The 27,690-nt window shown below is 43.2% G+C and overlaps 1 protein-coding gene across 2 annotated transcripts; it reads left to right on the top strand.

Moving 5' to 3' along the window:
• Positions 1 to 10,764: 10,764 nt before the first annotated feature.
• On the top strand, positions 10,765 to 26,423 carry LOC308396147 (NACHT, LRR and PYD domains-containing protein 12-like). 2 transcript variants are annotated; one of them, XM_080881250.1, is made up of 13 exons: positions 10,765 to 12,672; positions 15,104 to 15,280; positions 15,431 to 15,679; positions 15,763 to 15,933; positions 18,074 to 18,247; positions 20,858 to 20,907; positions 20,977 to 21,542; positions 21,625 to 21,680; positions 22,325 to 22,539; positions 22,658 to 22,917; positions 23,040 to 23,156; positions 23,236 to 23,377; positions 25,432 to 26,423. In XM_080881250.1, exons 1-13 carry the CDS (start codon positions 10,850 to 10,852, stop codon positions 25,749 to 25,751), a joined length of 4,320 nt encoding a protein of 1,439 aa, XP_080737376.1. In that variant the 5' UTR covers positions 10,765 to 10,849; the 3' UTR covers positions 25,752 to 26,423. The 2 variants fall into 2 exon arrangements, with proteins under 2 accessions (XP_080737376.1, XP_080737375.1); XM_080881249.1 differs by having other exon boundaries at positions 18,074 to 18,251; positions 20,838 to 20,907.
• Positions 26,424 to 27,690: the final 1,267 nt, after the last annotated feature.

The raw sequence follows: 27,690 nt of genomic DNA, 5'->3' as shown, positions 1-27,690 counted from the left end.
CCATAGGCCCACCCCAGTGCATGCTGGTCCTATACCAGTCTCTTTATTTATAGAAACAAAAATGGCCCTACAGCTCTTACTGACTAATTTAACAAAGTAACATCAAACAAACAATGAAACAAAATATTAACCTACAAATAAACTTGTAAATAAATTCCAAAATATAAGTAAACTAACAACAAACGTAAACTAATTTCAAAATAATAAACAATAAGAACAAATAGCTCCAACACCCTGCATTTAACTTGTCAGTTCCTACAAACACAGTATTATACTGTAATACAGACAGCAGACACAAGAGGGCGCTGTGCTGCCGGCAGACCTGTCAGTACACTGAGCTGGAGGGATGAAGGTTGTAGACGCTGCAGGTTATTGAGTCAGTCACTGTAGTTTGGTTCAGTTTTTGTGGATCTGCACACGTCCTACAGATGGATCTGAGCAGCGAGGCCCGCTGTGCTGCTTTATGGGTCGGTGTCACCTGTCAGAGGCAACCTGGTTAAACATTAACGGGAACAACCGGATACAGAGGAGATCATTTTTTCTGAATCCAGCCTTCCTTCCCTTCAACGGGAAGATCGCTGCGCACATAGAAATAATGCATTAGATTGAAAGGTTAGCTCAGTGGTCCACAGTGAGCAGCTGGCTCAGACAGGAAGTGCTTTTTGGATCTTTCTCTCATGTCGGATTATTCTTCTGTGCAGACAGGCATGTCTACAGTGTCGTTTGACCCTGACGCTACAATCCACACAGCTCCTGCACAAACTGTCTCCTTCAAAGTTACCTTACTGTAATTTACCTGTTAGGCTGACAGCAGTTCTTTTATATTGTTACATCTGCTGCTTGGGATCTTTTTCTAGCATGAACTTCCTTTTTCTTTTTTCTTTTTCTTTTTTACTTCCACAGGCGCATACAGAGGTACAGAAACAAGGAAGTGGACTGTATTGCATCAGCCCAATCCAAACATCCACCCAGTAGTGTGCAGTTCATAATGGCGAATTTGAGAGTTTGAAGAGTCTGTGAAAGCAAAGGTAAGCTTGTGATATTTCTATATGTAGTTTTATATGAAAAAAGCTGCTTCTAAACAGCCTTAATGTTGAACTGCTGCTAAAAAGAAGCCACACCCAGATTCATAAACTCATAAGTGCGCCTGCTATCTAACGCACCTTTGCCCTGTAGAGGTTTTATTCAACAGCCTTATTTATTCACAGGTTACAGTGACTAATGATCTGATCTCTTGTTAGACACAGTCCTCCACGATTTGTGTGTTTTTGATGAAAATTGTTCAGCTCAGTCAGCTTAGACCAAAACTTCTGGTCTCAGACATCGCACATATTTGCCCTGCATGTGACAGTGATTAGAAATCCCAGTCTGCAATTAATACAATTCAACAATTGTGGTTTTTGCCTTCCTTTGATATTGTGGTTGGTTTGGGGTTAGAGGTTGGAGTGTCTGGGGTTTTCCTGGGGGGCTCAACCCGGGGGCTGTGGTCATGACCTGGTTGGGGCTGTGGTGGATCTTGGGTGGTGTTTTCCTAGTGGCTGTGTACAGGAGGGTTGGTGGAGGGTCTGTGCTGGCAGATGTAGGTTACTGCCCTGGTGGCCTGGCTGCCCCTGGGTGGGTCCAGGGTGGGCTTGGGGTTCTGGGGGTGCTCCATCTCCCTGCTGTAGCTCTGGCTGAGCCTTGGTGGCCCAAATGGTGGTGGCAGAGGTCCAAACTGCTCAGGCACCCGCACCGGCCGCAGGGTGCAATCAGCCAAGACGCAGCCTGCCGTTGCACTCAACCCCACTCCTCGGGTGGGAGCGGCTAGCTAGCTGAACTCACCGTCTCTGGGCCAGGGGCCGGGGGTGCCGACTGTTCGGTCTGATTCCCTCTCCCGTTTGCTGTAGGGGAGTAGGTTTAACCAGATGGCTCCCCAGCATCAGTTGGGTGATGGGGGTATGTGGCAGGGCATGGTCAGTGGTGCCACTGCAGGGTTGGCAAACATACCTGCAGGGCATCCACAATGACACCTCTCCGGGTTAAAAGACTGAACTGGGTTGTTGTTATGGATTTGTGTCGCTGGCAGCTAGGGTGCAGCAACCAAAATAAAGTCAAATGTTACCAAAATCGTGGTCGCGTCATGCCTCCTTCCAGCCACAAGCAGAAATCGTTTTTTTGATAGAGAATTCTTGAGAACAGACTGCTTGAGGTATCTTTATGGTGCATAAGACAATGAAACTAAACTAGCTTTCATGTGTCTTTCACAAAGTTTGGGTGTGGTTCTTTACGCTGTTCTGTGCAGTCATCTGGGAGATTTTACATAGACTGTCATATTGCTTTTTAAACCATGTCCAGTCAGCTGAGTTTGCCACAACTGGACTAACACATTATGTAGAAATGTCTTTAAGTTCAGAGAAACTTTATAAGGCACCTTAGCTAAATTTCAACTGTCTTATGAAAGGGTAAGGCTTGTGTCATTTTTATGCATTTATAACATTGTCTGAAATAGGGCTGGGCGATATGACCCAAAATTCATATCTCGATATTTTTAGCTGGATGGCGATATACAATATATATCTCGATATTTTTTAGCTGGATGGCGATATACAATATATATCTCGATATTTTTTAGCTGGATGGCGATATACAATATATATCTCGATATTTTTTAGCTGGATGGCGATATACAATATATATCTCGATATTTTTTTAAAGCCATAAAGTAAGAACAAAAAGAGAGTTCTTAGTCAAAGCTGTTTCCCAGATGTCACACAGGCACTTTTATTAACATACAGCATAGATGTACATGAAAACTCAAAAATAAACTCAAAAATAAATTATGAGCATTTATTAAATAATAATGCTCCATAAATAAAACACTGTTGTTTTTGTGCATAACAAAAAGCTCACAATTGTGCAGTCAAAATGTAAACTAACAGATGCTGAGCATAATATCAAAGACAGATTTCACAGCTGCTCTGCTCCCAAGTTCTACTGCGTGACTGACAGCCTGGAGTTTTACGTATCACTCCACGAGGCTCCAGACTACGGCAGCCGTAATGCTCTGACTAGTGATGTGCGATACCACTGATTTTCTTTCCGATCCGATACCAAGTAATATTCAGGGTGGTATCGGCGATACTGATCCGATACCGATACTTTGTACAAAAACTTATTTTATTTATTGTATCTCAAATTATAGCATCATAATGATTACAGGACAACAGATTATTTGTTCTTATCACTTAATAATGCAGGGTTCATCATATAGAAATAAAAAAAATGAAGTTGTGCTATTTGAACAGCTTGCCTGCCTGCAGCACTAAAGGACTCCGTGACAGACGTCTGTCTCGCCCTAGCAGCACCTGACTCTCTCCTCCTCTTCAGTTCACCTCAACATACGCTCGTCATGTTCTGTGATATGATTTACTCTGAGGTGTTTGACAAGGTTAGTGATGTTGCCACAACCATACATGCCAACCCTCCCGATTTTTCCGAGAGAATACCGAATTTCAGTGCCCTCCCGAAAATCTCCCGGAGCCACCAATCTCCCAAATTTCGCCCGATTTTCTAGGACAACAAAATTGAAAAATCATATTGCAGAATTCATAGCGTGGCCCAGCCAATTCCAGTTTCCAACAATGGCAGCAGCAACTTAGTTTTAATATTACTCTTATTTCTCTTTTTGGGTCGCAAAAAAACTTTTAACATATTTTCAGGTGAGAATGTAGCTGTGTAAACTTCAAATATCTGAGCCGACACATCGTCTTCAAACCCCCCCCGGTCTGTCCCTATTCGGGTTAAACATGATATATATAAGTCACTTTGATAACTTAAAAATGTTATTGTTTGGCTTTTTCAGTGTTTTATTTGTTCGTGAGTAAATCGGTTTGGCTGAGATTAAAGTTATTAGATTTGATTAAATTAAATTTGACTTTATTAATCCTTCACACAGCTGAATAAACGTCAAACAGAAAATGGTTAAACAGAAGTGTGAGACGGTCGAGAGTTTACGTCAGTGCCCGGTTATATTTTAGATAGCAAGGAGCAGACAGCAGAGTTTCACTCCACCGAGGGAGCTCGTGACGTACTACCCGGCTTTCTTTAGACCGCGAAGGCCGGGTCCTCAGGTGGAAGCAGCCTCTGAAATTGGACACCCCCGCTGTTTCTGGGCCGGCCAATAATAACGGTGACATTTAACGTATTTTATCCGATAAATAAACCCTGTAAAATGTATTTACCCCCCAACAGCCCTTTTGAATGTCTCCCTAGTATGGCCACAACACCTCACTCTTGGAGCACTTTTTTTGCCACATGTATTGCAAACCACGTCTCAGCTGTGTGTGGAGGTAAAATACGTCCGCACATGACTTCAATTACGCTCAGCCATTGTTGTGAGTGCGCACGCCAAGGGGCTGCGAGACATTTATACAGCTGTATTTCGCACATGACTATGAAAGGCGGAAGAGGAAGTAGTTCCTTTGAATGTAGCCGATCCGAATGTTATAGTTTCTTTCCACTGTGTTCCTGTTAATGATAAACTACAAATTTACTCTAAATTACTAAAATATCGATATTTTAATGTGAGAATCGATTCTAGAACATAAATGATTGGTATCGGAGGAATCGATATTTCAGGATCGATCCGCACATCACTAGCTCCGACAATCCATCAAGCGGTGCAGCTCCGTAGCTTACCAAAGTCGTACTAAAACATTTTTTGACAGATTGCTGAGCGCTATGTACCACATAAAATCGCTTCGCGGTCATCAAGCACAACCAGAATTCATACAGAAAGGCGCGCTGTCAACTTTTGAGAAAATTAAAGGATTTTAGGCTGTACAGCCCCTGTGGGCTGCATGTCGTTAGCGCGGTTAGCTCGTTAGCGCAGTTAGCTCGCTAACACGTTGACGCTGTCCAGCCCCACGCACGGGGCGATGCGCGGTAACTCGTTAACGGAGATTTGCCGTGTCCATCCTGTCGTTGCCTGCAGGTGAAGCGATGGGGGAGGAGGGGGAGTTGTGTTCAGTGAAGGAGAGGCGAGGCCGAGTAACGTTGCATAGAGACAAAAGTGGACGAAAGACAGGCAAACTTGTGGGTCCACAAGTATAATTATGATGTAACATATACTATATCGATATAAAATCTTCCCCAGTCCCCCAAACCCCTGACAGGCCATCACCCTCCTCCCCCTCCCTTTCTCCCTCCTCCCCACACCTGAAATTCACTGAGGAGATGGAGCGGGTCAATGCTGGGCTCAGATCTACCTAGGGCTGAACGATTATGGAAAATAATCTAATTGCGATTTTTTTGCCCCAATATTGCGATTGCGATGCGATATGCGATTATTTTTTAAGGTCTTTGTCTTCTGTATTATTAAACAAAGACAAGCAATACATCATATAGTATGGCCAATACTATATTACATTAATTTTAAACTGTTCTTTCCTGGAAGACAGACCTCTGTTATGATGACATGAGGTGATGCATGAATTGATGACTGACATTTTTATTTAACTTCTTCAATCACAACAGTATATTTGAACATACACAATAGTTTATTTTTAGCTTACAAACATCTGAGCATAAAGTGCTGACAAGGAACCCTGGTGTAAACATTAAAATGAAAGTCAGTACAATGTGCAGATTGCAGAAATATACATAAACAAAATCAGTGGCTTTACCACACTCAGTTTTTCGACATCTGTGAACTACTAGACAGTCATTCAATTAAAAAATAATATTAAATAAATAAAACTAATAAATAAAAAATACACACATCTTACTGATCTCTGCAGTCAGTAACATTACACATAAAGTGCAAACATAATAGCAATTGTATAAACACACACACAAACACGCCTTTAAAGTTTAAAGGCGTGAAATTGGACGGTCTAGTTCTGATTAGCGTCACCGCTGTCTCGGTGGAGTTTAATAAACTCGGCCGTCTGCTTCTTGCTATCTAAAATATAACCAGACACTGGTGTAAATTCTCGACTGTCTCATACTTCTGTTTAATAAGTTTTCTGTTTGACGTTTAGTCAGCTGTGTGAAAACCAAGGAGGAACCCACCCGGGGGATTAATAAAGTTTTATTTTATCTAATCTAATAACTTTAATCTCAGCCAAACCGATTTACTCACGAACAAACAAAACACTGAAAAAAGCCCAACAATAACATTTTTAGGTTGTCTAAGTGACTTATATATTACGTTTAACCCGAGCAGCGAAACTCCGCGGTGATCTGAAAATGATGTGCCGGGAGTTGTGCCGTTCTCGGCCGCATCAGTAACCCTCGAGCTCCCGGCTAGCTGTCGAGCTGGTGGGTAGCAGACGCCTCTGAAAACGTCGAAGCACTTTTGCAAATATGGGATATCTTGATAAACCGAGCAGATATTTGATGTTTACACAACTACTTTCTCGCCTGAAAATATGTTAAAAGTTTATTTTGTGACCCAGAAAGATTAGTATGAGTAATTTTAAAACTTAGTAGCGGCCGCCATTGTTGGAAACTGGAGTTTGGCTGGGCCGCGCTATGAATTCTGGGATATGGTAGTAATTTGGACAGCCTTCGGCGCGTCGCTGTGACGTAATCGGTCTACAAATGCGGCCTCAGGAGGATGCAGCCCATGAATTTGGACATGTCCAGAGTATAATCGCAGCCTTTGCGGTTAGAAAATTGCACTTGATCATGTCGCGATATTATCGCAAATGCGATATATCGTTCAGCCCTAGATCTACCCCCCGGCCCAATCCCTTTTTGTCCCCCATAAACCCCCCACCAGAGCGGCCAAAGGTTCGCCATCGAGCCCCACCCTCAACAGAGCAATCGAAGTCACATTGCCCAGCCTCGCCCCCCTTAGTTCCTCCTTACCACCTTCATGCTCTGTCTCCGCAGTCTGATGTGTGATGTGTGAAGGGTCCGGGCTGCGAGGATTATGGCAGTGGTGACTTTTCCCAGGAGAAGCTGGGACCCTGTTTACTAGAAGGTTTTAAAATTTCTGTACTTTTAGGTGACAGGAGACATGTGGCCTGGTCAAAACACAGAGAGCTGCACTCTAAAAGATCTTTAAACATAGTAAACATACCTTGTGTGCCACAGACTGCTCCCAAACACGAGGGGACAAGTAATACCTCTAAAACACTTAAGTTGGCTTTATTAAACATTAGATCTCTAGCTGGGAAAACATTTTTAATTAATGATTTAATCACTGAGCACAGCCTTGATTTTATGTTTCTAACTGAAACTTGGTTGGACCAAAGTAACAGTGGAGCTGTTCTCACCGAGACGACCCCTCCTACAGTTTTATCAGTGAGGTCAGGGCGAGCAGGAGAGGAGGAGGGGTTGCTGTCTTATTTAATGAATCATTTCAATGTAAGCAGCTATCTCCTGGAAGTTTTCAGTCTTTTGAATATGTGGCTTTACAGCTGAAGGCCCCATCCAAAGTTGTGTTTCTTAATGTTTACAGGCCTCCCAAATACTGCACAGACTTTTTTAATGACCTCAGTGAACTGCTGTCTGTGATCTGTGTTGATTTTGACTGTGTAATTATTGCTGGGGATTTTAACATTCATGTGGACAACCCTCAGGACAAAGGGACTAAAGACCTGAGTAACACTCTGGGCAACTTTGGGCTGACTCAGCATGTAACAGAGGCCACACATAATAGAGGACACACTCTTGACCTACTGATCTCCAAAGGCCTGAGCATTTCAAAGGTTACTGTGTCTGATGTGGGCCTGTCTGATCATTACTGTGTTTTCTTTGAAAGTAAAATCTCAGCCCACACAAATATATCAACAACAGTGATCACAAAACGGTGTATAACTGAACACAGTAGTGCGATTTTTAACCAGGTCTTCCCATTAACACCTGACCTGCCCAGAGGGTCAGTCAATGAGCTCGTCAATAGCTTCAATGCTAACATGTTAAATGTAATGGACACTATTGCTCCCATTAAGGTGAAGGTTATCTCTGGAAGGAAAAAGTCTCCATGGAGAAACTTCACACTGGTGAAAAATGAAAAAAGAGAGTGTAGGAAAGCTGAGCGCAGATGGAGAAAAACAAACCTCCAGGTTCATTATGACATCTATAAAGAGAAACTTCACAATTATAATTTACAACTGAGGAATGCAAGGAGGTCCTACTTCTCTGACATCATCACTAAAAACAGCCATAATGCTCGGGTCTTATTTTCTACAGTTGACAGGCTAACAAACCCTCCTGTGCCAGTGGCAGCTGAACTTCATTCGACCATGGCCTGCAATGACTTTGCCAAATTCTTCACAGAAAAAATCCAAAAAATTAGACAAGCAATTGGTACATCAACAGCAGATCCAGGATATGTACTGTGTCCACCAAAAAACTGTTTAAACACCATGAAACAGTTTCAACCTATTAACAGCAAAGACCTGGAGGACATCTTAGGTCAACTGAACTCCTCCTCCTGCTGTTTAGATGTCCTGCCAACAAGTTTTTTCAAAAAGGTCTCAAAGACTTTAGAGTCAGACCTGTTACAGATCGTCAACTTTTCTTTATTATCAGGTGTGTTTCCAGAATCACTAAAAACTGCTGTAATAAAACCTATACTGAAAAAGGACAATCTTGACAAGACACAAATGAACAACTACAGGCCGATCTCAAATCTCCCGTTTTTAAGAAGGATCATTGAAAAAGCAGTTTCTCAACAGCTCAGTTACTTCTTAAAACAGAATAACTGCTACGATGCCTTCCAGTCAGGTTTTAGACAGAACCACAGCACTGAAACCGCTCTGACCAAAGTGTTTAATGACATATGTCTGAATACAGACAGTGGAAAAATGTCAGTCCTAGTTTTACTGGATCTCTGTGCAGCATTTGATACAGTTGACCACAACATATTACTCAAACGACTGGAGAACTGGGCAGGTCTTTCAGGAACTGTACTAAACTGGTTCAAAACATACGTAGAAAACAGGAAATACTTTGTATCAATAGGTAACTTCACATCTGAGCAGACAAGTATCACATGTGGAGTTCCCCAAGGTTCCATCTTGGGACCCCTTCTGTTTAACATTTACATGCTCCCACTGGCACAGATTATAAAGAACAACAAAATAAACTACCACAGCTATGCAGATGACACACAAATATATATATCACAATGTCACCAGGAGACCGAGGCCCTGTACAGGCTCTTGGTAAATGCATTGAGGAAATCAATGACTGGTTGTGCCACAATTTTCTCCAGCTAAACAAAAACAAAACTGAAGTAATAGTCTTTGGCGCCAAAGAAAAACGATTACAGGTCACCAGAGAACTTCAATCTATACATCTAAAAACCACAAACCAGGCGAGAAATTTGGGTGTAGTGATGGATGCAGACCTAAACTTAGAAAAACACATTAAGAAAATAACAAAATCAGCTTACTATCACCTCAAGAATATTTCAAGGATAAAAGATCTGATGTCTCAACAGGACCTGGAAAAACTAGTCCATGCATTCATCTTTAGTAGGCTTGATTACTGTAACAGCATCTTTACAGGTCTACCTAAAAAATCAGTCAGACAACTACAGCTCATTCAGAACTCTGCTGCTCGAGTCCTCACTAAGACCAAAAAAAGTGGACCACATCAGTCCAGCTCTGAGGTCTTTACACTGGCTGCCTGTCCGTCAGAGGATAGACTTTAAAGTTCTGATGCTGGTCTATAAAGCTCTGAATGGTTTAGGACCAAAATACATCAGTGACCTCCTGACCCAGTATGAACCTTCCAGATCCCTCAGGTCATCTGGATCCGGTCTTTTATCAGTTCCCAGAGTCAGAACCAGACACGGAGAAGCCGCATTCAGCTTTTATGCTCCTAATATCTGGAACAAACTCCCAGAAAGCCTCAGATCAGCTGAAACACTCAGTTTATTTAAATCCAGGTTGAAGACTCACCTGTTCTCAGCTGCATTTGAATAAAGCACCAAATCCACACTTTTAAGCTTAAATTTCAAAACTTATATTAACCACTGATTTTATCTACTGTTCTGATTTTATCTGTTTTGATTTTATATACTGTTTTGTTTGTTTGTTTGTTTGTTTGTTTGTTAAGTGGGTTTAGAGCTCTGGGTAGCTCCCCAGCTGGGTCTAGACTGGGTCTAGAGAGTATTTTAAATTCAGGGAATTTAAAATAGAAAGTAGCTCGTCCACAGAAGGACTGGTAGCTCCCCTTACGATAAGGGTTCAGATGCGCGAACAGGTGTGGGTTTAGAGCTCTGGGTAACTCCCCAACTGGGTCTAGACTGGGTCTAAAGGGTATTTTAAATTCAGGGAATTTAAAATAGAAAGTAGCTCGTCCACAGAAGGACTGGTAGCTCCCCTTACGATAAGGGTTCAGATCGCGCGAACAGGTGTGAATGAATGTGTTTGTTTAGTTAGTTTGTTTGTTTGCTTGTTTTAATCAATTTTAAATCATGCTTTTTATTTGTTTTTGTTTCTAATGTCTCTGTAAAGCACTTTGAATCACCTTGTTGTTGAATTGTGCTATACAAATAAATTTGCCTTGCCTTGCCTAAAAGATATTGTCACATCTCATATCTCGTATAAAAATTTATCGATATTTTTAAGAAACTTGATATATCGCCCAGCCCTAGTCTGAAATCATTTTCTTCACTTGTAGTGCGAAAGTGTTGAGTGTGGATGTAAAAATGGAAAATCAATTTAGACAAAAAGATTAACAAAAGCAAATGCTTATGAATATCACTGCACTGTCATACTACAAGAAAAGGGACATTTTATTTATTTTCTTGCTTTCAGGTTTTTAATCCCTTCAGAAGGATTCCACCTATAAGGAGAACAAGTGACAGGAGAACTAGGTTCAGTGTGGAGGAGACAGAGCTGCAAACATGGAGCAGGATAAAGTCGTGGAGAGTGTTAAACAAAAGCTTAAAGACCATCTCCAGGAAAAGTTTACCTGGATAAATGAGGGCACATCAGATAGTCGGTCTCGACTTGACAGCATCTACACAAAACTCTACGTCACTCAGCAGGCTCAGGATTCTGGTTCCATATCACATGAGATTCTAGATCACTTTAATGTCCCAGATCAGCAGTCATCAATTTCACAGGTGTTTTATCAACAGATCGAGTTCTTAAATATCTTTAAACCGGGAAGAATTCATGTTCAGCAACAACCAGCAAAAGAAAAGACAATCCAAAGAGTGATGACGAAAGGCATCGCTGGCATTGGAAAGACATTTGCTGTCCAAAACTTTGCTCTAAGCTGGGCAGAAGGAAAATCTAACCAGCACATTGATTTCATCTTTGTGCTCCCCTTTAGAGAGCTGAACATGCTCAGAGATGCCGACTACAGTCTGCTGCAGCTTCTCCTTCACTTCTACCCTGAAATAAAACCCCTAGAAGCTACACAGCAGCTTGTTCACAAGCAAGTGCTGTTCATCTTTGATGGTTTGGATGAAAGCAGATTTCCACTGGACTTTGATGGAGCTGTGAGAATAAGTGAAATAGATCAAAGATCAACAGTCAATGTGCTGCTGACCAACCTCATCCAAGGCAACCTGCTGCCTCGCGCTCTGCTCTGGGTAACATCCAGACCTGCAGCTGCCAGTCAGATACCTTCTAAATACATTGACCAGATGACAGAAGTCCAAGGTTTCACTGAGCAACAAAAAGAGTCATACTTTAGGAAGAGATTCAGCACTGCTAATCAGGCAGAAGAAATCCTGTCTCGTCTTAGAGGAATGATCAGCTTCTATTTCATGGGCCATATCCCAGTGTTTTGCTGGATCATCGCTGAGGTGTTTAGGAAAGGATGGAGTGATGAGAGGAGCCGCGGCATCACAACGATGACAGAGCTGTACATTTATTACTTACTAATTCAAACACAAAGAACGAGACAGAAATATGCAGGGAAAAGCTCCAAGAAGAGGTCCAAACAGAAGAAGTCTCAAGCCCAGAACTCTGCCATGCTTTTAAACTTGTCCAAGTTGGCATTTGAACAGCTGCAGAAAGGAAACATCATATTCTATGAAGAGGACCTCACAGAAAGTGGCATCGATGTTGGTGAAGCATCAGTGTTTTGTGGATTTTGCTCAGAGATTCTTAAGGAAGAACGAGGCCTGTACAAGAAGAAGATGTTCAGCTTTGTGCATTTAAGCTTTCAGGAGTTTCTTGCAGCTCTCTACATGCACCACTGCATCCTGACGGACAACTTCAGTACTTTGAAGTCTTTCCTGGATGTCGACCCAACAGATCTGAGCTTTCTGGATTTGCAGAAAAAGGTTGTGGATAAAGCCTTGCAAAGTGAGAAAGGTCAGTTAGATCTGTTTCTGTGTTTCTTCCTTGGATTTTCTCTGGAGTCCAATCAAACAGTGCTGCAGGGTTTACTGCCACAGGTAAAGAGCAGCTCGGACACCACCGAAGAGATGAAGGGATACCTGAAGAATTTCCATGTCAAAGACATCCCACGAGAGAAGTACATGAACCTTTTCCTCTGCAAGTTTGAGCTGAAGGAAGAGAGATTTCAGGATGACATCAGAATGTATCTGGATTCAGGAGCGATACTCTCGACCATCGACTGTGCAGTACTGTCGACCATGATGCAGATATCAGGGGAAGTGCTCGAGGAACTTGATCTGACAAAGTCTTATACACCATTTATTGGGACTGAGAAACTTATCCAGCAAATGAAGAACTGCAAGAAGGCTGTGTAAGTAGTTTGAGATTGAAACAAGAGTTTCAATTCAGTAATTTGCTGAGGCTGTTTTTGAGGCTTTACTAACATTGCTTAGGATATGGATGGTAAATAGTAAATGGCATGTATTTATATAGCGCTTTATTAGTCCCTAAGGACCCCAAAGCGCTTTACATATCCAGTCATCCACCCATTCACACACACATTCACACACTGGTGATGGCAGCTACATTGTAACCACAGCCACCCTGGGGCGCACTGACAGAGGCGAGGCTGCCGATCACTCACGCCACCGGGCCCTCTGACCACCACCAGTAGGCAACGGGTGAAGTGTCTTGCCCAAGGACACAACGACCGAGACTGTTGGAGCCGGGGCTCGAACCGGCAACCTTCTGATTACAAGGCAAACTGCCAACTCTTGAGCCATGATCGCCCCTTAGATGGAGGATAGATGGTGAATACTTGTAAAGGTAAGGAATAAAAACATAATCTCATTTAAAGTCTGCCATTTTAATATAGTGGAAATGACATATACAGTGCATATCGAAATTATTCACTGCACCTAATTTGTTCCAGATTTTCAATCCTGGAGCCAGTCTCCTGGAGTGAGGCTGGACTCTGTCTCAGTCTGGAGTTGGCCCTGGTGAGAGGTGGTGAGCTGGGGTGGGTATCTTGGTATCCCCTTGGCTTGCTGCGTGTATGTTGGGGTTTCTCCCAGTGGACGAGAGGGCTTGTTCCCTGCACCTCCAGGTCAGTGAATGGGTCCTGACCGTCGTCTGCGCTTATGTGCCGAGTGGCGATTCAGAGTACCCAGCCTTCTTGGAGTCCCCTGAGTGGGGTACTCCACCTGGGGACTCTGTTGTCTTACTTGGAGACTTCAATGCTCACGTAGGCAATGACAGCGAGACCTGGAGGGGCTTGATTGGGAAGAACAGCCTCCCAGATCTGAACCTGAGTAAGCTTTGTTATTGGACTTCTGTGCAAACCACAGTTTGGCCATAACGAAAACCACGTTCGAACATAAGAGTGTCCATAAGTGCATGTGGCATCAGGACGCTCTAGAGTGTGGTGTGCCGAAGAGATTCTGTCAAACTCAGTGGCAGGGCCCCTTGAGTTGATGAGGTTCACCCTCAGTTCCTGAAGCCTCTGGAGGTTGGTAAACTGTCTTTGTTGACATGCATCTACAATGTTGCGTGGAAATCAGGGGTGCTACCTCTGGTGTGGCAGACCAGAGTGCTGGTTCCCATCTTTAAGAAAGGGGACCAGAGGGTGTGTTCCAACTATAGGTGGATCACACTCCTCAGCCTCCCCAAGAAAGTCTATGCCAGGGTGCTGGAAAGGAGAGTACAGGAGAGTTCCCCGTATAAGCTGGAGGAGGTGGTTGGTTAGAGGGTGGTCTCGGTTTTGTGTTTAGGCTGCTGCACCCACACCCCAGCCCTGGACAAGCAGAAGAAGATGGGTGGATGGATGGATTTTTATCACATTACAGCCTTATTCCAAAATGGTCTAAATTTATTTTACATCTCAAAATGGTACACATAATATCCCATAATGGCATAAAAGTGAGCAAAGATTGCTTGAGGTTCTGCAAGTTTATTAAAAATCCAAATTAAAAGTATAAGATGTACATAAGTATTCACAGCTTTTGGCAACTTCTTGAGTATGGTGCTTCAGGCTTGGCAAACCTATTTTTGGGCAGTTTCTCCAATTCTTCTTTGCAGAACATTTTAAGCTCCATCAGGGAACATCGCTCCATAGCCATTTTCAGATCTTTTGAGAAATGTTCAATCGGGTTCAAGTGTGAAGAAAGCACAAAGCAAAGATTAAAGCCAGCATAAAGAGACTTTACAGTGGTCACCATGGGTTTTCCTTCGGTCTCTACTGTAAACGCCTTGGTGGTGTACTGCAGAAATGGTTGTCCTTCTGGTAGTTTCTTCTCTCTCCATAGAGCAATGCCGGAGCTCTGTTAGAGTGACCATCGGGTTCTTGGTCACCTCCCTGATTAAGACCCTTCTACTCCAATCGCTCAGATTGGCTGGGCAGCCAACCTAGTGGTTTCAGATGTTTTCCATTCACAGATGTCCCCATAAGCAGATGTCACGTGCTTATGGGGTCATTCAATGGTGCAGATATTTTTCTTTACCCTTCCCTAAATCTTGGGCTTGATAAACTCCTGTCTCAGAAGTCTGCAGACAATTTCTTGAGCTTCATGGTTTAGTGTGTGCTCTGACATGCACTGTCAACTATGGGACCATATAAATAAGTCCTGATGAGATACTTGCGTCCTTTAAACTAAAACAGTGGTACTGGTTGCTACATACATGTTATGAACTAACATACCATAATTATAACAACCGCAGTGTCCTCTGCTGTTTAGTTTCTCATTACCCACAAAAATACCAAAACTCACTGATGTGCTGTTTCCACTTTTCTTCTGATTCTACAGACTCAAGAGTGAGCATATAAGCAGTGATCGATTAAGTGTGGTACTCTCCATTCTTGAGTCAGCAGACTCTTTCTTAAAAGAGTTACATCTGGTGTGCTTTTCCAACTTCAGTGATGATATTCCTTATGATCTTTTGGCTGTAGTGGAAAGTCCGGACTGTAAGCTGGAGACACTGAGGTTAGTTTAAAAAACTGTTTCTGCAAGTTATACTTCTTTTAGTTAAATAATTTAAATAAATTTAACTGTCCTAGCTATAGTTTTTCCAGCTACTGAATTACTGGCATATATTAGCATTTAAGGTTTATAACTAATATATGTTTTGCACAGGTTATCTGGGTTTTCGCTAGACTTTAGGAATTGTCACATTCTGACCTCAATCCTTCAATCAAAACAATCACCTCTGAAGGTCCTGGACTTGACTAACTGCCTGTACCGTCATCCAAACGATTACAGTGGATATGATACAAGAGGGTTGAAGATGAATGAAAACTATGAAGATTTCACTGATGAATTAACTCTGTTGACTATGATTCCTTCTGCTTTGATCGGTCCAGTCTGCAAACTGGAGCAGTTCAGGTAAAGGCAATTAGTGATGGGACCATCTGCACATTTTGCTCTCTTGCATATATGATGTTCAGATGATTTTGTTCTCTCTGCAGCATGCCTGGTTGTTACCTGAAAAATAAGTGCTGTCAGGTGTTTGCTTCAGTTCTCAGCTCCGACTCCCAGATGAGGCAGCTTGACCTCAGTTGCAATGACTTACAGGATTCAGGTGTGCAACTGCTCTCTGCTGGACTTGGGAGTTCAAGATGTAGGCTGGAAACACTGAGGTACTGATACACCCTCTGGTCTCATAATGTAGTTCACATAGTCACAGTTAAAAGAAAGCATACCCTGTTTCAATTCTACGGAGCCCCGCAGGGGACATGGGAGAAAAAAAAATTAAGACTGACTTTTGCGAGATCTCGCAAAACTTTTGCGACATTCTTCAGCCTTCGACCTCCCGTTAGCTCAAAGCTAACGGGAGGTCGAGACCTACTACAGCCGCGAGGAACACCGCTTTCCCGGCACATTGTGCGTCGACCTCCCGGTCGGCTTCGAGCCGGCGTCCGAAGAATGCGGCTAAAACTTTTGCGAGATCCCGAGTTTTGTTTTGCGAGATCTCGCAAAAGTTTTATATGAAAAAAATAAATAAATAAATAAATAAAAATCATCAGGTTCCTACTAGGTTTCATGTCCTGTAAATAGAAGCTCAGATGAACAACACATAACAGGTTACACTGTGTCATTTTTTTATTTAATGAGCACTGAGCCAAAATGCAGAAACAGTAGGTGAAACGCAGAGTAAACTCTTTGATTCAATAGCTACCTCTTTCAGCATAATAACTTCAAGTATTTTTCTGTGGCTTTTATCAGCCTCTCACATCACTGTGAGGAGATTGTCACCCACTACTTTGTTACAATATTGCTCCAGGTCATTGGGGTTTGCTGCAACTTGTTCATGCATTGCTCTCTGAAGGTCATGCCACAGCATTAAAACCACCAATTAAATCAGCATTTAGTTCGCATTTAGATCCTGAAAGTTTTCCAGTTTTGAATAATCTTTTTCCATCCATCCATCCATCCATCTTCATCCGCTTTATCCGAGGCCGGGTCGCGGGGGCAGCAGCCTAAGCAAAGAGGCCCAGACCTCCCTCTCCCCAGCCACCTCCTCCAGCTTATCCGGGGGAACACCAAGGCGTTCCCAGGCCAGCCGAGAGATATAATCTCTCCAGCGTGTCCTGGGTCTGCCCCGGGGCCTCCTCCCGGTGGGACATGCCTGGAACACCTCACCCAGGAGGCGCCCAGGGGGCATCCTTGTCAGATGCCCGAACCACCTCAGCTGGCTCCTTTCGATGTGGAGCAGCAGCTGCTCTACTCTGAGCCCCTCCCGGATGGCCGAACTTCTCACCCTATCTCTAAGGGAGAGGCCAGCCACCCTTCGGAGGAAGCTAATTTCTGCCGCTTGTATCCGCGATCTCGTTCTTTCGGTCACTACCCACAGCTCGTGGCCATAGGTGAGGGTAGGGACGTAGATCGACCGGTAAATTGAGAGCTTCGCTTTTACACTCAGCTCCCTCTTCACCACGACGGACCGGTGCAGCGTCCGCATTACTGCAGCTGCAGCCCCAATCCGTCTGTCGATCTCCGGCTCCCTTCTCCCATCACTCGCGAACAAGACCCCGAGATACTTGAACTCCTCCACTTGGGGCAGGAACTCATCCCCGACCCGGAGTGGGCACTCCACCCTTTTCCGGCTGAGAACCATGGCCTCAGATTTGGAGGTGCTGATCCTCATTCCCGCTGCTTCACACTCGGCTGCGAACCGTTCCAGTGCGAGCTGGAGGCCCTCACCCGATGAAGCCAACAGAACCACATCATCCGCAAAAATCAGAGATGAGATTCTGAGGCCACCAAAGCGAAAGCCCTCCGCACATTTGTTAAAAGCAATAATCTTTTTCACTTTCTTAATTTTCCCTTTAACACTTCCCAGACTGATGAGCAGCAAAAAATTCTTCTCTAAGCTCATTGCTGATGTCTTTCCTTCTTGGCATTGCATGAACACACACCTGGATGTTCCAGACCAGCAAACTGACCAAACCTCTGCTCTTATAGAGATGTTTACACTTAGTGATGATCAGTTAATTAAGTTGATTAGCAGCACCTGGCTGACCCTCTTAATTCCTTAAAGCAGTAAGGCTGTGCTTTTCACACAGTTCGTCTGTATTTTGGTGTTGTTACTGTTAAATAGTATGATAAGTTGCATTTTTACCAAATTGTAAGAATCAGATAATTTTTTTTATTATATATCGATGTTTAAACCATAGATACAGTATGAAAGAGGGTGTACTTTATTTTTATCATTACTGTATTTTGCATGTGCAAACCAAGTTAAAAGTTGCTTTAGCTTCAGTAATGCTTTCTCTCCAGGCTGTCATGTTGTGGGATCACAGAGGAAGGTTGTGTCTCTCTGGCCTCAGCTCTGAAGTCCAACCCCTCCCACCTGAGAGAGCTGGACCTGAGCTACAACCATCCAGGCGTGTCAGGAGTGAAACTGCTGTTGGAGCGACTGGAAGACCCAGAATGTAGACTGGAAACGCTCAAGTCGGTACACTGTGTAGATTCCACACTAACTGATTTTATACCTTTTCTACACAGGATTTTAATCTTGACCATCAAAAACAAAATAATGAACTACAGAGCTAGAACTGCTTAAACCTTCTCAACATGAACTAAATAGGAACTCTATGTATTAAATTGTAGTAACCGGTACTTTTGAAACGGTGCAGGTGCTCAAACCGGTGCTTAAAGAATAGAGAACACAAACTTTGTCCAAAAACCTCTCATGTTTAACTGTTTTCCACTTTTTCTTTGGTCATTTTAGCCTTTTTGGCTTGTAAATTTAAATTGGGCCTAGCTTACAATATAAAGCGTTGTGATTTGGCGTTGCGTTAATAAAACTGAATGGAATTAAATTGGCAGTGTCTGAATTGGTTTTGTAGTGTAAATGTAAAGACACTCTCGGCTTTCTTGGTTGTCTGTAATGGTGCCATTGCCTTTAACAGGACTCATTTCTACAGAGTCAAGATGACTTTTTGTCAAAAATGCCTACGATGTTGCTCTAACACCACTCAAATGTCGACCTTCTTAAAATCCAACAAAAGTGGTATCAAACCTTTGTTTAAAGATATTAATGAAAATGTAAAAGTCAAGAGGTCAACCAGTCCCCCCACATTACCAAAATCAAACAAAGTTGATGTCAAACGTTTGTGCTGCAAACATTTTAAAGATATGAATAAATGTTTCTAGAGGTCATCCGAGGTCACCCTGCCCTTTTCTGTACTGTGAAAAATTTGTGAAACATAAAATAGTATTAGATATTTTTAAACTAGGTTATAATATAGCAGTTAGAACAAACTGTGCATGCTGTCGGAGAAAAAACTTTGTTTGCTGGTAACAAAATACAAACTATCAGAAGAATGTGGGCGTGTTTCCTGTTAGAAAAGGTAAATACTTGGAACTGTCTGAGCATCTCAAGTCTAATTCAATAACTGAGAAATAATAGCCATTTCCATCATCTAATTCACAAAATAAAAAAGGACTTTCTTTCATGAATTGTTGCCATCATTCCTTTGTGCAGAGCACAGTGTGAGGACATGCGCTGGTTTTCAGATGCTATGGTTACATCCTTTCTCAGGTCATCATATGCACGGGGTCCTTTTACAGAATGCCATATAATGCCCAAGTGTTTCTGGTGTTGGGCCCTCCTGAAATGCAGTGACTGCTTTCAGCATGAATTTCTCTCTTTGGACTAGCATAATGAATGGGAATTCACTAAGTGAAAACTGTTTTGGATTGGGAAAACTGTACTCCAGAGTTTCTGTAGAGCATTTCCCAAGGTCTGTGTTACTCCAGACAAGTTCTCTGAAGGAGTCCCTGTGCAGAGTAGCTTTCCTGAGGAATCTATTTCAAATGCTGTTGGACATAGATCAGGACTTTGGATTGGTCTTAGGCATGACCATTGATCAACAACACCGCTGCCTAAGAGAAAACCTATAGTGATCCCGTATGCGTATGAGAATTTGCATAATTATGATGAAGGAACTGAGCTCCCAGCCCATTGTTCCTTCAGTGGGCTGGTTTCATTATGCAAATGTCCTGTTTATACCATTGAAACCTGCAGTCAGCTGAGACTGAAGAAGTGACCTGATGATGACGAAACGTTTCTCCCACTGAAACGTCCAGATGAACAGAATCAACCTTTGGAGATCTGAACATCTTACCATTGCCACTGGCCGTCACAGTGGGCATACAGTGAAAAAGAGCATGTTGGATTTACTTAATTCAATAGTGGACTTTGCTTGCACACAATTGTTTTGGCAGAAATGTAAATCAACACAACTTATTCATATTCAATAAACTTTTGCATTTTGTGTTGATGAAGCACGATTGAAACATGTTTAGATGAAGTAAGTTGAGCTCTTGGAATAATTTAATCATTCACAATCTTGTCATTTTGTGGTACACCACATGCAGCCTCCATAAATAAGGAGCAACAACCATTTAATTTCACAAACTGCCTCCTGTCACTTAAATAACTCAGGACCCATATTTAAAACTACCCCTCTGACAACATAACATCGCTGTTTTCTTATTAATATATCACAAACGTTTGACACCACTTTTGTTGGATTTGAAGGGGAGGGGGCAACTTCACTCACATAACTGCAGCCTATTTAAGGTCCCAAACTACTTTCTACAGCTATCAAGGTCAGCTAGTTAATTAAACTGATGGGGCTAAGTCTCTGGTTAACTCAGCACATCATTGGTAAATTACTTTATCAGTTAATGTTGCAAAATTAACTAAAGCCAGATTCACTGTTTTGAGCGATGAGTACATTTTGATTTGACACTATATAAATACATTTGAATTGAAGTGAATCTTTCTCCACACAGACCAAAGCCACAGGGTGGAGCATGTCTCTGAGTGCTGCTTCACCTTTGTTGTTTCATATCAGGTGCTCGTTACTTGTCCTCTGACCATTTTTTTTACGCATCATCTCTGATAAGGTTGTTTTCTCTCCATCTGTGAACTAATTTTATCAACTCAAGGCAATAATTTCCTGTCACGGTGCCTTGACAAAACATGTTTATCATATTAGATTATTTCATGTTTATTTACTAATAATAACAGCCTGACCTCTTCTGCCTCAGTGTGGACCACAATGAAGAGCACTGGGTCGACCCACAGCTTCTGAACAAGTGTAAGTGTCACTGAGTTTCTCTGTAAGATCGACTGAGCTGAAGCTTAACTCACTGCATCTCTTTCACAGATGCCTGTGATCTCACATTCGACCCCAACACTGTGAATGAAAACCTCGTCCTGTCTGAATGTGACAGGAAAGTAAGCAGCACTGAGGAAAAGCAGTCGTATCCTGATCATCCAGAGAGATTTGACCAAACCAGTCAGGTGCTGTGTCGAGAGGCTCTGACTGGGCGCTGCTACTGGGAGGTGGACTGGGAAGCGTTGGTGAATATTGGTGTTGCATATAAGAGCCTGCCGAGGAAGGGACACTGGGACACAGAAATTGACCGTAGTGACAGAAGCTGGTGTTTCACCATCACCTGTTCAAACGGTTACTCCTTCCGACACGGGTTGAGGGAAACTTTTATACCGGTCCCACACATCGACATCCAAGCATTCCTGACCAGACGCAGGAGACTGGGACTGTTTCTGGACTGGCCAGCTGGCACTCTGTCCTTTTATTCAGTTTCTGGTGACAAAAAAACTCTCATTCATACCTTCCACACCACGTTCACCGAGCCTCTCTACCCAGCATTCAGTGTTCATAGTGGAACTTTGACCCTGTGCAGGGTGGTGAAGCTGCAAATGGAAACTGTGAGTATTCTCGGTGCTCTCATGGTGTCACAAGTTTGTGTAACTACAAAAAATATTTAATTTGCCCTCTCTGGATTTTTAGGCTCGATCAAGCTTCACACCTGAGATGAGAAAAGAAAGCGCAGGCGTTTCATACAGGTACGACACGCAAGCCTCGATGTGCCCACTGTGAGATTATGTCCTCTGCAAACACAGACGTGCTCAGAGTGCTTTACATATGCAAAGAAGAATGTGGGGAAAATTAAAAATGCTTTTAACAAATGTTTGATTGGTTGAGTCTGAATGTCAGATTGTGTCTGACAGTAGATGGTGGCCACCAATTGATGGAGTATTGGGAGCCAATTAATATACTGCTGTTTACAAGGTTGAATGTCAGTTTGAGTCTTTGTTTTATGTGTTATATTTTTGCAACTTCCCAACACACACATTTGTTAACTTTAACATGGCCTTGGTTGGTTATACCTTAACTGGTTAAAATACCAAAGTCATGGTCAATAGAGGCAGTGGCTGACCATCAACTCCTACACACGAGTAAGTAAAGTTTTAATTAAAAGAGACTGATGTGATCATCTAACTGTCATCTGATGGAAACGTTGAAGAAGGCCATAGATGCTTCTTCCTCTTTTAGGATTCTCTCACTAGTATAATAACATAAAGCCTTGGGTTTTACTTTGCAGTATGAATTCTATTGTGATGACAGTCTTGCACCATATAAATTAAATTAGACTGAATTTAACAGCTACATAAATGAGCTCCATGTTGAACCGTTCTGTGTCGTTCAGGTTCCTGTTTCCCGGTCCAGGGTTGTTCCAGTGTTCTTTGACTGGTCTGGTCTTTGATGTGACTCGTGAGAGTGAGGTCACCTACAAGACTCTGATCTGGGATCCTCTGGTCCTCCAACCAGCGCACAAAGTGGCCGGAGGCCCGCTGTTCGGCATCGAGTGTCCTCGGGACTCTATACGTCAGCTGCACCTCCCACACTGTGAACCTGAGCCGGGTAAGGACGCCACTGAAACACCTGAAGGAGAATTAAACCTGCAGAAAATGCTCTGATTTGCTTTCCATGGAAAGTTTCTGGAGGCTGTTGCAGTGAACGAAGCTGTGTGTTTTCCCAGCACTGGTCTCTGACAGCATCTCTGTGGTCCACATCACGGATGATGGTATGAGCATCATACAGCCTCTGGAGATCACTGAGACTCACGTGGTCGTGGACGTCCCTCACCTCTCCGCCTTTGGCCTCGTCTGGGATCTCGTTGAGCGGTTTTTCAATTACATGACGAAACCCGTTCGTGGCCAAGTCCTGCTCTTCCTGAGAAACAGGCCACGCCCCATCCTCAGTGTGATGCTGCTCCCAGGAAACGTCCCTCTGCACGACGTATGACTTTATCATGAAATCATTAAATGGCTTCTGCATGAATAAATCCTCTGATTGTATCTGTTTGCTTTGAAGCTCTGAAACTACTCATGCACTAAGAAAATGTTGTGATGTCTCTGAAGGTGAAAGCGCAGCACGCTGCTTCAGAGTACATCGAAGCGCCGTCCTTCTGTTATTTCCACAAAGGTCAAAAGTACAGTCTGAGCAGCGCCCCGCACCACTTTAAAATACAGCCTGCAGTGAGTATCAGTCGCTGAGTGTCAGCAGACACTTTGTCCACAAAGCTGTTTTAAATTGTGCGTTTCCATTTCGCTTCAGCGTGCAGAGTTTTTTGAAAATTACGGACCAAATTACCACCCGACCTTTGAGATCATCCTGACAACGAACGCAGAGGAAGTGATGCTGATGGTGCAAGATCCCGAGGAGACACGAGTGTGGGAGCACGACCTTCATCTGCCCGGTGAGCCTTAACTCAGCACAAACTGAAACCTGACAGAGATCCAACCTGCACATAAAAGAGAAACGAACTTAATTCTCTCAAATCTCCGTCCTCGTTTCACTGTTAAATAAATGTAAAATAATAATAAGTTTATTAAGTTTACACCGCTGTGCGTCTGCCTGATTCAGTCTGCGCTCTGAATTTCATCCACAGTCAGTTTAGTTCGAAGCACATCTAACAGCAGCACACATTAACCAAAGTGCTGCACAGCTAAATGCAATAAAAGCCTCGAGGCTGAACAAATTACTTTGATGATGACGAAAAAAGTCTTCGTCCAGATGAACAGAATCAACTTCCTGGGATTTTTAAAAAAAAGATTACTTGGAGTTGAAACACCCCATCTCATTAATACTATAAACCAGTGTGTCACACAAAGCCAGGATTATCCCACAGGAAGGAAACAGCCTGGTACATACACACAACATTCAGGTGCAGCCAAAGGAAATCCTGCTTCTACTAAAGGCACGTAACAATGCCTTCAGATCAGGTGACGCTCAGGCCTGCAGTACGTCCAGGGCAGACCTGAAGAGGGGCACCAAGAAGGCCGAGCACAGCTACAAGCTGGAGGAACACTTTGTCAACTAGGACCCACGATGCCTGTGGCTGGGCATTCACACCATGAATGTTTCCTCCTTCAATGAGCTTCTACGCTCATTTTGACAAGGACGACAAGGAAAAGTCTGCCAGAACCCTGCCCTCTGATGACATCTCTAGCACGTTGCTTGCCCAGGCAGTAGTACCAGCGTTTCAAGACCACCTTCATCGTGCCAGTGCTGAAACGCTCATCACCAGCATGCCTGAACGACTTCAGGTGGGAGAGGACAGACACCCATGTCCCCATCTACATAAATGGCACAGCTGTTGAACGAGTCTCCGGCTTCAAGTTCTTGGGGACCCACATCTCTGAGAATCTGACCTGGTCAACTGACACCTCCAGCCTGGTCAAGAAGGCCCATCAGTGCCTCTTTTTCTTGAGGACACTGACGAAGAACCACCTGTCTTATGACATACTGGGTAACTTTTACTGGTGTGCGATGGAGAGCATCCTGACCAACTGTGTCCCAGTCTGGGAACTGTTACCGAACGCTAGGCACTGCAGTGAAAACCGCCCAACGCATCACAGGGACTCCACTTCCTGCCGTTGAGGATGTCCACAAGAAGAGATGTCTACGCATCAATTCTCAGGGACTCCTCTCCTCCTGCCAATAAACTCTTCCAGCTCCTTCCCTCCAGAAGGCGCTACAGGAGCCTTCAGACTAAAACCAGCAGGTTTAGGAACAGCTCCTCCCCACAGCTGTCACCGAACTGAACTCACCCCCCCGCTGAACATTTCCATCCACACTCACCTAACTCCTACACTCCTCCTCCCCCCATCCCTCCCAGTGACCATGATCATGACTGTCATTCATTCTCAACGTTCACCACATGCTCACATTGGTTACTGCTGTAGTTTAGGACACTGACATAGTCTCTGTTATAGTGCGTCCACTGTTCAGAGAGCTACGCTTCCTCGGCTGTAGATATATTCATAGCGCTGTTTACCACACATCATGCATCTGTATCGATGTAGCACATCTGTACATTTGGTCTGTATAGCAATATAAACATCTGTATATTTACTTACTATTTGTACATAATCTGTGCATAACTGTTCCCACCTTTTATCCAACGCTAATCTGTATGTAATCTGCTCCTATTGCACTTCTGATTAGATGCAAACTGTATTTCTTACCCTGTATTCAAACACGTGTAATGACAATAAAGTTGAATCCTAATCCTACAAAGTCTCATTAGATCACCAGATAAATGTGCTGCTGTAAACAATCCCTGAAGAAAAGTGTCTCCTCTGTAAAAACTGTATTTTTAAAGGACAGAAATCACTCGACCGTTGTGTCCATTAAAGAAAACCAGCTTTGGGACGTTTGCTGTCCTGCTCAGAATCACTGATCTGATTTGTAGAAATGTTGCACTGAAATGTGCTCACTGTGTTTCTGACTCTAAACGTATTTTTTCAGCTTCATCCTCGGCTGACTCTCCAGGTGGAAGTCCTCTTCAGATGGGGAACAGCGCCTCAGCAGAGAAGCTGCGACTCGCTCGCACAAACTTCATCGATAAAGTGTCGAATCCGGTTCTGAACAAGCTGCTGGACGAGCTGCAGCACGAAACCGTGCTAACTGATGCTGAGGGCGAAGCGGCCAGAGCCAAACCGAGAGACGAGAAAGCTCGAGACCTGATCGACATGGTGCGAAAGAAAGGAGCTGAAGCAAGTTCAAAAATGATCGCCGTCTTTTATGCCAACGATCCGTATCTGTGCAAAGAGCTCGGCTTACTGTGAAGCACAAATCTGTGACACGAACAAAGAGACTCGTTGAACTAAAATTTCCTTTCTTTCTTCTTAAAGTCACGATTATGTTTCCACTGATCACACTTCTTAGAAAGCAGATGAGCTTAGACGTGAGGGGAGACGTCCAGTAAATATCCATAAAAGAAAAATTTACAGTTTTTTCTGCAAAGAATGTCTGAAATGTATTTTAGAAATGTTAGTGTTTGTCAGACAGGAGGACAGAGAAAGTAGAAAGAGTGAGACACAGCTGCACTGGTGAATGATGCGAGCTGGACTCAGATCAGTGAAGCCAGCAGAGCCTGTGGTCGTGAACCATGTTTATGTGGAAATACAACACAAAGGTTAATAAAATGCAGCGAATGCCTGCAGTGTTGAGTGTAACGTGTTATTACTTGTGTTATAAAGGTTCAGTTCTTTGTGCAGCAGCTGGATGAAAAGAAAAAACCATCAGCTGAGTTTTTGGGACTTTCGGTCTGAATGAACAGGACGATGCAGGAAGTGTGTTTTTCATCGTGTTTATCATTGAAGTATTAAGACTCGTAACACTATATATGCAAATGTTTCTGTACCTGTGAGCTGTGCTCTGTAAACTGACGCAATACCAGGATCCAGACCTTTCATATGAACACTTAAACACACGAGTTCCAATAAAAATGCTTTGTGTTTGTTTGCTTTCTGTGGTTTAAGCGTTTATTTCCTGCACGTTGATGTTCGACGCTGGGGTGTTCTGTTCTCGATGTCATGGCAAAAACTTCAGCTTTATGAAGCAGAAGAAGCCACATGTGACAGGTGAGTTTCCTTTCCTCACCTCCTCTCCCCTCATCTTAGACCCTCCCTCTTAAGATGCAAACAGAGGAGGCGAGGAAGAGACAGGAGGAGAGAGGAGTCAAGGCAGCAGGTAGGAGACAGAGGAGTCGTTGCTCTGAAACCATCGTTCTAATGAACAAACACTTAAAACATGATATGTAACGGTAATCAGTTACATGTAACTGTAATCAGTTACAGTTACTGAGGAAGAACATGCAGTTAAATCTGAATGTTTGCTTTTTCGTCTCCTTTAAATTTGAACTGGTTTCCAAACCATGAGCAGCTCAGGTGGAGCTCAGCAGTCAGGTCAGCTGGTCTGAAGTCAGTTGCTTTCCACTGCAGCTGTGCGCTCACTCAGGACAGCCTGAACATCTGGCTCAGCCATCCTTCCTCCTGCCCATGTTTTTGGTGTTAATATGACTTTTATTTTTATTTGTTCTCTCATCAGCTTCAAAACATAATGTAGCTCAAATCACTAGAAGATTAGCTAATGAAAACCTTCTGATCCACTAGTTTGTGGGATGTTTATTCATATTCTGGTCAAACATGGCTTCAGTGGTTTTTTCTACGGTCCAGATGTGGATCCAGGTGACAGGAAATGCTTTTAATTTGAAGCACTGATGATGATGAACACCTCACACGACTCGTACCTTTGCAGGCTCAGCATCCATCAGCCACACCCACTAACAGCAGCTTCCCTCTACATCACTGCTCTTTGAAAACTACTGGAATTGGTGACCTGGAAAATTAGGCCCTGGCGATCTGTTACCCTCAGAAGGCCGGAGTAACCTGTAAGAGCCGTTTATACTCATGTAGATTCATACTCAGGTTTTTACCTTTTTTGTTTCACAAAGCGTTAAAAAGGGAAAATCCCCAACTTAGACGTCACAGGATATTTTATTAAAGCAGCTTAGCAACAGTACAACAGAAACTCTTCTTTGATTAATAATAAAGAGGATTTATTTTTAGCAAAAGCACATGTAGATAAACTCTGGTATAGTACTCTTCATCATTTCAAACATAAAAGGCTGGAGGTTGACCTTTAACCTCTCAGGTGTGGTCAAAGGAGCTTGCAAAGAAAGGCGTCTGGACTTCTTTAAGTTACTTGAAGATCAGTTTGATG

The sequence above is a fragment of the Rhamphochromis sp. 'chilingali' genome, assembly GCF_963969265.1.
Source record: "Rhamphochromis sp. 'chilingali' genome assembly, chromosome: 4".
In the NCBI taxonomy this organism is placed as follows: Eukaryota; Metazoa; Chordata; class Actinopteri; order Cichliformes; family Cichlidae; genus Rhamphochromis; species Rhamphochromis sp. 'chilingali'.
The sequence above is the reverse complement of the archived record's forward strand: the minus strand, read 5'-3'. Positions and strand labels throughout refer to the sequence as shown.